Source organism: Equus quagga, chromosome 3 (assembly GCF_021613505.1).
Source record: "Equus quagga isolate Etosha38 chromosome 3, UCLA_HA_Equagga_1.0, whole genome shotgun sequence".
Taxonomy (NCBI): Eukaryota; Metazoa; Chordata; class Mammalia; order Perissodactyla; family Equidae; genus Equus; species Equus quagga.
Window position 1 is genome coordinate 61,653,851 of NC_060269.1, and position 12,785 is coordinate 61,666,635.

Consider the following 12,785-nt stretch of genomic DNA (forward strand, 5'->3'; position numbering starts at 1 on the left):
TGTCTAAGCCATATTTACTCACTCATTTATTCATTCACTTATTCGGCAGTTCCTAAGCGCCTACTGTGTGCCGGCGCTGATAAGAGCCGGAGGAACAGCCCTACTCACCCGAAGCAGGGTGACGCGGGAGCTGTCCTTGGAGGCACGGGTTCGTCCGCGAGGGACCGCCGTGAGCTCTCAGCTTGCAGCCCTCCGAGCTGAGCGCAGGCGAAGAACCTGCAGCCCCCTCTACCCAGGGGAGTCAGGATGAGGGGCACTCAGGAGCTCCCAGGTCGTGTCAAAGCCATAGGGCACGCGGGAGGGGAGGGCCGGAGCGACTCCACTCCGAGCAGTAGGAGTGCTGGTCGGAGGAGAAAAGAGAAAATCCGATGAGAAGGGAATTCCGCGAGAGAAGAGCTGGGGTGGGGGGGAGGGCCGGGGAGCTGAGACCCGGACCCCGGAGACTAGGGTGGGGTGGGGGTAGGGGTGTAAGAAGAGAGAAATCAGATGGCAGAGTGAATAAAGGAGAACTGAGAACGCGGCCCCGCCCTCCCTAGAGCCAGATGCTACGGGGCGCTGAGGGGCCCCCGGGTGGGCAGTGCGTAGAACCCGATGCGGGATCCTGCTCCAGACCTTGCCGGCGTCTGGCCGCTGGAGTTGGCTGGGGGCGAGGTTGCTGAAGCCCGGCGCATTTTAGAAAAATGGTAGGGGTGTTCTCTTAAGGACGGTTCACGGGCTGCTCTGGGGGATTCACGGTCAAGGTTCCCGGCGCCCAGCCGTTCCCAGCGAAACCTGTCGGCTTCGGCACCCCGTAGGATTCCACGCGCGGGGCGCGTTGGTGGAGTCTGGCCAGGCGGGACGGGGCTGGAGGCCGGTTCCCGCTCGCCAGCAAGGTGATTGCCAGCGGCGCCCGCCTCCCGGCTCTGCGGCACCTGCGCCCGGAGCGGGCGGGACGAGAGGCGGCCCCAGGGCGGCGGGGCGCGGATCCCCGGGGGGCACCCGGGAGGGACCCGGGAGGCCGGAGAGGCGGGCCGGGGGCGGGCACAGGGAAGCGGCCCTCCCCTCTCCCCCTCCCGCAGGTCGGAGCGGGGACGCGGCGGCCCAGGACGCAGGGAGGGGGCCCGGGCCGAGACAGAGGGAGGGGCCGCGCCGCCTTCGAGAGTCATTGGAGGACGCGGCCGCCCGAAGCTGATAAATAAGGGGCCGGGCCGCGGCTGCCCGCCAAGTTGGACGCCCCGACCGGTGCGAGGGCCAGGTCAGCGCCGACCCGGCGAGGCGAAGCGAGGCGACCCCTGTGCGGCCATGGCCTCGCTGCTGGGAGCTTACCCGTGGCCCGAGGGGCTCGAGTGCCCGGCTCTGGAAGCTGAGCTGTCGGACGGGCTGTCGCCGCCGGCCGCCCCCCGCCCGCCAGGGGACAAGGGCTCGGAGAGCCGTATCCGGCGGCCCATGAATGCTTTCATGGTGTGGGCCAAAGACGAGAGGAAACGTCTGGCGGTGCAGAACCCGGACCTGCACAACGCCGAGCTCAGCAAGATGCTGGGTGAGTGAGCGGGCGGGGCGCCCCGAGGTCGGCGGGCCAGGGGCGCGGGCAGAGGTGGGCCTGGCGTGCGGGTCCGCGCGGGGAGCCGGGGCGCACGCTGTGCCGGCGAGGATGGGCATCTGTGCGAACATAGGTGTGTGCGCGGTGGCCCGGGTTCAGAGCAGGACACCTGGGCGAGGCCCAAAGTGAAACCGCACGGCCAGCCAGGGTGGCCGGGAGGCCCACTCGCCAGGGCAGGAGCGGAATTTGGGGCCCCAGCGGCCAGGCCCGGGTCGCCTGGCGACGGGGACCTGCGCGCACCGACAGGCCTGGACGGAAACGCCGAGGGAGGGTGGAACCGGCTTTTGCCGGGAGGAATACCGCAGCGGGAAAGCCCATCCTTCCCTGAAGTTTACCAGGGGCACAATCGCAGAGGGAGGTTTTAACTGTTACTAACGAATATTTGTGGAGAGACCTTGCGGGAGGGCATCCCCGCTTTAACTTAATTATCGAACCAACAGCAAGAGTCTACGCAAACAGACTCTATTCAATATCCTACTTCTCAATTGCAGGACTGTAGCTAGTTTGATTCTGATCCGTAGGGCGGCCAGTGAGGGTCTGTCCTGGAGCCCGCTGCTTCCCCAGTGCCGCTGCGCAGTCCCAGCAGGGGTGGCCGGACTGGGGACGGGGACAAGCCAGGCCAAGGCGCCCAGAGAGAGGCTGTTCGGGCACGTCCGAAACCCCGGAGTTGGGGTCGGGGTTTCTGTTCTCTCCCCTGTCGTGAGCTGAGCGTTTTCCCGCTCTGCCCTGCTGTCACCTCCCTGCCCTTCCACGCGGATTGTCTTTTCGTTCATGTTAACCGGTGGAAACCTTTCAAAGCACCGTGTGTGTTCAGCGGGCTCTGGGCCTTGTGAGAAGGGACAGTGTGTGGTCACCGGAGGCTGGCCCTGCCCTCCCCGACCCCACCCTACCCAGAGCGGAGCCGTTTTCCTTTTTCCGTTGGCGCTCTGGGCTCCTTCCAGTCGGAGCCGCGGAGGGAGGCTGACGCCCACCTTTTTGCTGGCTCAGCCGCAGGCGAGGGTCCGGCCTGGGGTCTCGGCTCTGTCAAAGCGGCTGGGGGAGAGCTGGTTTCAAAGAGCCTCGCACCCGGCACAGCCTCTGCTCGCAGTGCCCAGGACGCGTTCGTGCGCCACTGTCTTAGGGAGCACCTGCCTCCATAAAAATGTTAGAAATCCTATTTTATACTGTGTTGGTATAAGGACAAACATATTAATATATACAATAATCAAACATTTTCTTTGACCTAAAAATTTCTGGTTTTCTTCAGAACCGAAAACTCTTTTTTGTGGGCCCTTGAAAGTCTTTTGGTGACCCAGAGCGCTGTGCCTGTGGCCCGAGCGCAGCTCTGGTGACCAGGACAGAGTGGGCTTCCCCTGCAGGCCCAGCCCGAGCGGGGAGAACGCAGGCTGGGAAGCCTTGCAGGATGGAGGCTGCCCGCTCAGGGAAAGGGCAGGTGAAGGGACTGAGGTGGCAAACACCTCCTGTGAGCTGATCCCTGTTGGCACTTTGCACTTGGGCTGCCAGAGGTTAGAGTTCGTTTTGCAGGAAAGACACTGATTCCTTCCTGCTTAACCACACAGCCCCTGGCACTGGGCAAGAGAAACTAACATGGTGTTGCTTTTTCAAATGCGGACTTTCTACTCCATAGGGAGCAGGGTGATCTACTCCCACCCCTGGGACCTTGCCCACTCCTTTCCTTTCTCACCCAGAAAAGGAAAGAGCTGAAGGTGAGAGTCCCGACTTTTCTGACCCCTAGCTTTTCAATCTTTAAATTAAAAACTTCACAAGCAGGACTAGGCTGTTTGGTGTATTATGTATAAGAAAGAACACAAAGACAGTTATACATTTAGTAGCATTTAAAATGAACCTATATTTTATTAATGATACCACATTCAGGTACACTTAGAAACTAGAGTCACATTTTATACTCAGTCCACAGACAGGGTGTGGGGTGCGTCTGGATCTTGGGCATCTTGCAACAACTTTGTAGCCTCAGCCGCAGGCTGGGAACTCTTGACCAACCCCAAATCTGGAGTTTCTAACACTTTCCAGTTGCCCTTTTAAGTGACAGGTAATTACATTAATTGTCAATTCTGTCAGAATAGTTATAAACTTTCATCCCAATGGTAGAACACCTTTGATAGTCGCCCTTCTCCAGCCTCCTCTGAGGGCCTGGCGTGCAGAGCCAGCCAGCACAGGCACCGAGGGTGGCCGTGCATACTGCTCCATACTCAGCCCTGTGTTGGGTGCTTTGGGTAGATGTGGCCCCTTTCCTTACAGGTCTTGGGGGCCACCTGCCCTCTGGGCTAGTTGGTCTCAAACTTCAGGATATATTAGGGTTATGGGGGAACTTGTCAAAGTTGTGAAATCCCAAGTCCACCCTAGAAGATGACCGTTTAAGGGGTTCAGAAGCGGCCTGCAGAAAACCTGCAGTCGAAGGGATGTACAGTGTACTGTGAGAGATGAAAGAGATGCTAGAGCGATTTACCAAACACACAAGCGAGTAAGGACAAATAGAAAATACAAGTGAAACCAGCATCTTAGCACCAGCGGGTACCAGAGTGGGATGCTTCTTAAAGAGAGAGTTGTGAGTTGGGTAATATCACAATATATTTTATAGCGAGGAAACTAGAGACCCAGGGCAGGTAAGGAATTTGCTTCTGTAGGGAGGAGTCAATGGATGAGCAGGTGCCCCTGCCACAGTCAGAGGGTCCTAAGTAGATGGCTGGAAGCCATAGCTTGTGTGTGTGCACGTGTGTGCATGCATGTGCAAGCCTGTGCGTGATACATACATGCATGTTGCAGGCAGATGCTAGCATTTTGGCCACTGTCAGGTCTTAATATGGCAGGGTCCTACTTGACTTTCAGATGTAATGGACAATTGTCTAGTACCCTAAGTGAGATCCTGTAATTTACGTACATCTGTGAAACTATTGACTGTACCCAAGTTCCCTCACAAGAAGGCCGGTGAGATTTAGGCCATAAATGAATATTATAGTATCACCTCCTGAGAGGCAGCGATAATCAATGATCATCAATGAAGGCAGAGAGTTTTCATTAAAATGATTAGGACTGGCCCTCCGAGGGTAAAAAGAGTCCAAATCAGTGTTGTCGCAGTTACCTGTTTTTGTGCTGTGGCTGACATTGGGTCAGGTGGGGCTTTCACTGTGAACCCCGCATGGTTTCTATGCTCATGTTATCTGGTGGCGTTGGTATGAGTGGTGATGTGACTGTGTTTGTAGTTGGCATGAGATGGTTTTGCGGGATGCAGGTGGGAGCGGTGGCTTGGCCTCATAGTGCGGGCAGGATCTGGGCTGGGAAGAGGGTGCGGGGAGTGCAGTGTTGTGTCCTTGTTGGAGAGCTGGGGGCCAGCGGGTGGGGTGGGATGAGGGAGGGAGGCGGACTGCGTGTGCGTGTGGGACGCTTGGAGGCAGGAGTCTGAGCCGGGGCAAGGCCGGCCCAAGCAGCGCAGATGCTGAACGCCGCCTTCTCTGACTTGTGTGAGCAGGAAAGTCGTGGAAGGCGCTGACGCTGTCCCAGAAGAGGCCCTACGTGGATGAGGCGGAGCGGCTGCGGCTGCAGCACATGCAGGACTACCCCAACTACAAGTACCGCCCTCGCAGGAAGAAGCAGGCCAAGCGCCTCTGCAAGCGCGTGGACCCCGGCTTCCTCCTGAGCTCCCTCTCCCGAGACCAGAACGCCCTGCCTGAGAAGCGGGGCGGCGGCCGCGGGGCACCTGGGGAGAAGGAGGACAGGGGTGAGTACTCCCCCAGCGCCACCCTGCCCAGCCTGCGGGGCTGCTATCACGAAGGGCCGGCTGGCGGCGGCGGCTGCACCCCGGGCAGCGCGGACACCTACCCGTACGGGCTCCCTACGCCCCCGGAAATGTCGCCCCTGGACGTGCTGGAGCCGGAGCAGACCTTCTTCTCCTCCCCGTGCCAGGAGGAGCATGCGCACTCCCGCCGCATCCCCCACCTGCAAGGGCCCCCTTTCTCACCGGAGTACGCCCCCAGCCCCCTCCATTGCGGCCACGCCCTGGGCTCCCTGGCCCTCGGGCAGTCCCCGGGCGTCTCTATGATGTCAGCTGTACCGGGCTGTCCTCCATCTCCTGCCTATTACTCCCCTGCCACCTACCATCCTCTCCACTCCAACCTCCATGCCCACCTGGGCCAGCTCTCGCCCCCTCCCGAACACCCCGGCTTTGACGCCCTGGATCAGCTGAGCCAAGTGGAACTCCTGGGGGACATGGATCGCAATGAGTTCGACCAGTATTTGAACACTCCTGGCCACCCGGACTCTGCCGCAGGGGCCGTGGCCCTCAGTGGGCATGCCCCGGTCTCCCAGGTGACACCGACGGGCCCCACAGAGACCAGCCTCATCTCCGTGCTGGCTGATGCCACAGCCACGTACTACAACAGCTACAGCGTGTCATAGAGCCGAGGCAGCCAGTCCAGCCCTGCCTTGCCGCCCTCTCCTCCAGCGCTCTGAGCCCAGCGGACCCCGCGCAGCTACCAGCTTTCCTCCAGCTGCCCCGGGGTCGCAGGTGTGAACTGCCGGCCAGAGGAACGCGGCTCTGCGGCTCCAAGCGCCCCCTCCGCCCCCTTCCCGGTGCCCCCACTCCCTGCAGCCTGCGTTTTGAGTATATTCCTTCAAATGAGTTTTCATTGGCTACAGCCTGGGAAGAGGGCGAGGTGGTTGCTGAAAGACGCTGTTTCCCGGTAGGTAGGTTTTCACTGCACTCTCCCCCCTGTCCCCGTCAGGGAAACAAACGTGTGAACAGCCCAACAACATTCGCGCCTCTCCTGCTTCGGACACAGCCGCTCGGGTCGGGTACCTGATCTTTGGGTCCTTCAGGTGGGGAGAGCCTGAGCTCGAATCCAGGGCCCGGGGATCCCGTCCCAGTTCTGCCTCAGAGGGCTAGTGAAGCCCCGACTAGCCTTTGCTCCCCTTCCAGCCCTTTCCCTCATCTGAGGTCCCTTCTGCTCTAGGTTTTCTGATTTAGGATTCTATCAAAGCTAGCTAAAAGGAAACCAAAGTTTGACTGGTTAGCAAGCGCGTTAAAGTGCAACCTGGTGATAATTCAGTGTGCACAGCCCAAGGACGTGAGGCCTCCTGCACTTGCACTGCCTTCCAGAGTGATCCCAATCTTCCAAAAGGACTCTTCCAATTTGAGAAAAAAATACTCATCTTGATTTGGGAAATTAACCATTAGGGTTGACTGTATCACCGAAAATGAGATTGAATTCAAGCTGTTTTTTAAAAAATACGTTTCTTAGGTAAGTTATTTTTTATTACACACACATTTCAAGAGAATATACACAGCCTGAATATATGTAGTCGGAGTGTGTGAGACACACACAGCACGCACGCCTTCAGGCACAATCTTAAATGCGTGTCTGCATCTTCAGTCAGGTACTCTTGTTGACGTGGGCAACTTCTTGTCAACTCCCCGGTCCTAATGACCCCAAGAGCAAGGCACCTAAAAGGAATTTCATCAAAGCAGCATCGCTTTCCACGAATGAATCAGCGTGTGTTGATTTCTTGAGCTAGGTTTCAGCACACCCTCCCTCCGCAGAGACGGAAGGACGCTCTTCCCGCTGTGTCGGTCTCCCTTCCTCCCTGTCCTGGCATTTCTCTTTCTCTTCTTCCTTCGTTCTGGAAGTGGCCACTGATTCAAACACCCCCTGCCTGCACAGTCCCAAGCACAGTTCCTGCCACTGAGAAGGGCATTTGCTTTCCGCCCCAGCCTGCTGGTTCTTCAGGTAACATCTCCCGCCAGCACTTCAAAACAGCTTCCCCTCCGTCACACTTCCTTCCCAAAGAACAGAAGCACACTGTGATCCACAGAATGGTTCTGAGCCCTGATCCACCCCAAAGACATTCCATCCTTCTCCCGAACCTCCTTTGAAGGAACATACCTGGCAGTGAGCTAAAAGACAGTTGTCTGTCTTTTGCTTCTAGTGTATTATTGCCTGTATGAACTATGTAAGTGTTTTTATATATTCTCCTATTATTTTCACCTTATATTTTGTATTGTTGACTCTTTTTTTTCCTTCCAAGGAGTCCAATTGTAAAATCACTTATAAGATATAATTAATCTTTATGCTGTTACTGTATATGCCATGGTAATAAATAGCAAGTCATTGACAATATGATTGTGGTGCAGTCCAGAATGTCTATTAATGACCTTGTAAAACAGTATCGCAGACGTTAAGCTAAACTGTTCCATTTTTTGTAAGAACTACACATGCTTTGGGACGGTTGTAGATATTGATTTGTCTAAAATATTTAATTTAAATAAATGTTTTGTACCATGACCATTTTATCATTTGAAACAGAGTTTTGCAAAAAGAAAAAGGTTTCAACTGAGGCATAGATATTATGCCCAGTGCTGCTTATAGTATTGGTCAAAATGTTTTCTATGCCAACTTTTTTATTTTAAAAAGTTATCTTGTAGGGGTGGTTTATTTTGTTTTATGAGTTATGGTAAAGAGAGAAGGCCTAATTTTGGACATTGGAAACAGTGTTGTGTTAATATTGAAAGAAAAGACTAATTCACTGCCTACTTGTGGAACCATTTTCTCCTCTGGATGACTTCACGCTTGTAAAATGGAAGGAGGTGATTATCAGGCTGTCTCAGGATAGGAAGTTCTGCCCAATTCTTTGCTTACTTAAGGCTACCACATTTTCTTCCTTCTTTTTGAAATAATCTTGAAAAATACCTAGATTGCCCCCTTTCCTATGCACTTATGGATGTGGTATAACAGACACTGTGGGCTCTCAAAATGCGACGGGATGTCGTGGAGAAGGCAGTGGAGTACACGGGTCAGTAAGTGAAGGATGTAACGTCCTGTGAGGTGTAGGATTAAAACCACAACCAAGGAATGCCTGGAAAAAACTGCCAATTACTCAGTCCCTTTGCAGGTCACCCATGTCTGGCTTCTCTCTGTGGGGAAGCAGTTGTAACTTGTTCAAGTCAAGGAGAGCCTGTGTTCTCCCAGGCCCTCTGGGCCAAGGAGTGGGTCTTGGGAGGGCCCAGATGGGCTTATGTTCATCCCTCAATTTGGATCATAATCTATAGTCATTACTTAATAGCACTTTATAGATGTAGGGAGTTTTACAGCATGTTTTATGGGCTATTTCTCATCCACAGCCCTAGGTGGGGCCCCGTCATCCATCCACCCCATTGCACAGCCAGGGACACTGAGGCCCAGGGAGGGAGGTGGTGCGGTGTGGCTTACCCTGCTCAACCAGTGGAGGCTGGCATTTCAGCACGGCGACAGACACATTTGTTGGCAGCAGTCACTGAACAGTCGCACAGCTAGAGGCATTTTAGTGCTTCACCATGGAATAAAATTACATGTGGTCCAGTTCACACCTGGTACAGCCCAGGGAGAGAAAGAGCCCGCAAAGAGGAAGTAACGGGGCCAAAGTGAGATGAACCTGGATTCATGGCCGCCCAGGCCCACCACTGTGCACTGTGGCCAGCTGACAGTGGCAGTCTGCAGGGTCATTAGCTGGCTGGAGGGCTTGTCCAGCCGTGTCTATCCAGGACACGGGCCCTTGACACTGCCACATGGGCGTATTTCATTCCAGGACATATGGAGGGGGCGGGGGCGTTGTCCCTGCCTCTGGAAGGCAGGAAACAGGCAGGCGACAGGGCTGCTCTTTCACTTTTGTCAGCTTTGAGTGAAACAGCCATTCCCAGAAGCCAGGGGTATTTTAGAGTTTTAACTGCCCATTCTGGCAGTCACCCAACTGTCCCCGCGACAAGAGCGCTTTTTGCTTTGGCTGATGAGAACTAATGGGTATGCACAGTTATAAGTTATTTTTCTAAAACGTAGATGTTACCATTTCACTACTTTCCTTAAGATCCTTCAGCACTTGCTCATCGCCCGCAGTGCACAGGGTGAGCGCACGCAGAGGCGGTTTCATGTGAAGCCAAGGATGTCCATGCCTCTGGGCCTCTCACTTACACAGGGTCCTGGGGCAGCCCTGGTAATGTATTCGCTTGGCCAGTCTCCCCACAGTTGGACAAGCTTCAGGACTCACAACACCTGGCTTGGCCCCATGTGAGTGCCCCGATGGTCGACCTTCTTCTTTCCAGAAGCCTCTCACAGCAACGCCCCCCACCCCCAACTGGGGTGACCCTCACTCCCATCACTTGTCTAATGACATTCCACTCACTATCTAAACCCAGTTCAGCCTTCCTTGACCCTGGGGCCCCTGGCATCTCTTCCCCCAGCTTCCACAGGACTCGAGAAGATTTTGGTTATAGCCCTTATCACCTGGCAGTGGAATCAGCCCCCCATGTGCATCTTCCCCAGCAGGGCAGACACATAGTAGCTATTCAGCTAATAAATGAGTGAATAAATGAATAAAATGGACATCTGAGATGTCCTGTAGGTGTTCTGGTTAATCCTGGTGATAAAGACCTGAAACCTTATGGGTCCCTAATTTTCCCACCCATGTCTCTGGGAACCAAGACCCTGGAGCCTTGTGTGTGTGTGGTTCCCCAGGCTCTGAGGCTGGATGCGATGCTGCGGCCATGGCTATTCATCCTCCCCTGCTAGAGTGTAGCCTGGAGTAAACAGGTCAGGAGATGGGTGCAAGGGCACCGGAGAAGAATCTCCTCTCTCATCCCCGCTTAGAGCAGCAGAATGAGCTAAGGACAGACGATCTGTAACTGCCTACCTTTCCTTCTGAAAAGGGTGTGCTCTTGACTTCATCCCAGTGAAAGAGATGTGGAAGGAAGGAAGGAAAGAGAAAGGAAAAGAAACATCTCTATCTATCTATCATCTATTGATATTTTAATCCTCAAAAGAGACAGTGTTTGTAGGAAGTTTAGAAAAAAATAGCATGATAGAGAAAAAAATAAGTCATCTGTTGTCCACAACTTAGAGACATTATTGGTAATTTTTTTATGTATATCCATCCACTCTTATCTTTTTGTCTAGTTCTGTATCTACGTGTGTCTTTTATAATAGGCATTTTTATTCATTAATATTAAATAAACATTTCCCCATGTCATTAAACTTCATTGTTCTGCAAAAAATGATGCTTTTCTTTTTGGTGAGGAAGATTGGCCCTGAGCTAACATCTATTGCCAATCTTCCTCTTTTTTTTTTTCCTCCCTGAAGCCCCAGTACATAGTTGTGTATCCTAGTTGTACGTCCTTCTAGTTCTTTTACATGGGATGCCACTTCAGCGTGGCTTGATGAGCGGTGTGTAGGTCCGCGCCCAGGATCCAAACTGGTGAACCCCAGGCCCCTGAAGCAGAGTGCCAACTTCACCACTATGCCACAGGGCCGGCCCCTATTTTCAACATACTCATTTTTGTAGACTGAACTCTCCAGTATGTATTCGCCTGTGCAAAATTGTATTTGACGTGATCCCAGTGTAAATGTAGACACCATTGGTATTTGGCTTTGTCCTTTCAACATCCTATGAAGCTTGGCCACATTGATATCTGTCTTCATATTTATCATTTTTGATGATGGCACAGTACTTCAGTGCATTAATTCACTCAATTTACTTGACCATCCCATTGCTATTAGATAACAAAATTGTCCCATTTTTAGTTTTTTGCCATTATAAATAACACTGCAGTGAACATTTGCCTGTTTCTGTCCTTGGCTAGAATCCCAGCAGGTGTCCTCGGGCCTAGGCGTACGAACAACTTTACAGCTGTTGCTTCAAACTGCTTGTTTATTGGCTTTCCCAAAGAGCCTCAATTGAGAGTTGGGGCACAAAATGACTCCATTCAATTTCCAGCATGAACTGGCTCTTTCTTAACAGGAAGAACTGAAAGCCCTGAAGACGATTGGTAACTGACTTCCATCGGACCAGGCTCAGCTGGCTTCACTAGTCACGGTGGCCTTGTCTTCCTGAGGACCTATTTGTGCTTGCTGCTGGCTTCCACCAGCAAACTGAGAGTGTTCCTTTCCCCAAATGCCATGGTGGATGGCACGCCCTTCCTTGAGTATCAACTTACTATGAGGGGGAAAGGCTTGTTCTATCAGTTAGCAAGGCAACTGGATTGGTTCTCCAGAGTCCGCCGGAGCACATCGTCAGTGCTGCTGGCCGCTCTGACAGCGGGGGAGTGTCTGGAGAGAGCCCAGACCTGGGGGCGGGCCTGACCTTACCCCATCACTGGATTTTGACTGGGGCTTGGGGAAATCCCTGGACCTATTCTCTCATCTAGGGAGGTAGTGAATTGGTAGGCACTGGAGAAACTGTAAAGCTTCATGTGCATGTACAGGAAAGCTATTGTCTATTTTAGATTTCTTTGAACAATTTAGATTTTTCTGAGGCCTGGAAGCTGGTACTAGTTTGAAAAAGCTAGAGCCACATGTTCAGCGATTGTCACACTGGGATTGATTGTGTGGGAGAAATGAGGGGAAATGACTCCCTCAACATGGCTAGAGGGACGATAGAGGAGCCCCGTGAGTTCCCTTGTTTGGGCGCTGAGCTGGGAGCGAAGGAGACCGTTCGGGTCATTTCGTTCATTCTCCCGCCTCCACTGAGGACTGCTGTTTCATCATGCCTGGCCGGTGGTTTCTATTTGACTTGAGAATCCTCTAAAAAAGGGACTTTTCTCTCTGTAAGCTAGTCTAACAAGTTCCATTGTCAAAAGTTCTCTCTTCTACTTCACCTAAATCCTTCCTGCTTCAGTCTGTGTCCACGTCCACTTGATGCCATCTGTGGAGAGGTGCACACTTAGTCCCCATCTTGCACAGGTTGTCCTCATCGCTGAAGGTGGAGGTCACACTCCTTTCCTTTTCATTATGGGACCATGTTCGAGGTGCACGTAGGGGTTGTGGTTTCCCCCAGATCCTCTCTCAGGTCTGTGTTCCCCTTAATCAGAGGCTGGATGTGGGATGGGGAGGGAGGGGGAATGGGGAGGGAGGGGGAAGGCCTCGTCATACAAATCGTGAGGGCGGAAGGCGGGAGATTTCATCTGGGAGTGGGGGAGTGGACCCTGTGGGCACTTTTGGAATGTTCTGCATGTGGGTGTAGGGTGTAGTTGTTTCCGAGAGGTTCATACCCCTGGATCCAATGTGGGTCCCCTAGCCCTGCTCACTGTCCTTTCACTGGTCACTCATCTTCCATCCATTCAAGGGGCTGTAGGGTGGCACAGGTCTGAGACAAGGAGAGGACCCTAAAAAAGAAAAATCTTCCACTGGATTCTAGAAAGGCTGCTGGGTTCTGATGGATAAAATGTCTT

General features: G+C 53.5%; 1 protein-coding gene across 1 annotated transcript; it reads left to right on the forward strand.

Moving 5' to 3' along the window:
- Positions 1-1,145: 1,145 nt before the first annotated feature.
- On the forward strand, positions 1,146-7,875 carry SOX7 (SRY-box transcription factor 7). Its single transcript, XM_046656578.1, has 2 exons — positions 1,146-1,519; positions 5,067-7,875. Exons 1-2 carry the CDS (start codon positions 1,282-1,284, stop codon positions 5,990-5,992), a joined length of 1,164 nt encoding a protein of 387 aa, XP_046512534.1. The 5' UTR covers positions 1,146-1,281; the 3' UTR covers positions 5,993-7,875.
- Positions 7,876-12,785: the final 4,910 nt, after the last annotated feature.

What these genes read in the sequence shown, in the direction of transcription:
- SOX7 (XM_046656578.1), top strand. Translation starts at nt 1,282, where the DNA reads ATGGCCTCGCTGCTGGGAGCTTACCCGTGGCCCGAGGGGCTCGAGTGC. An exon ending in CGAGCTCAGCAAGATGCTGG is followed by an intron (nt 1,520 to 5,066) that starts GTGAGTGAGCGG and finishes TTGTGTGAGCAG; the next exon opens with GAAAGTCGTGGAAGGCGCTG.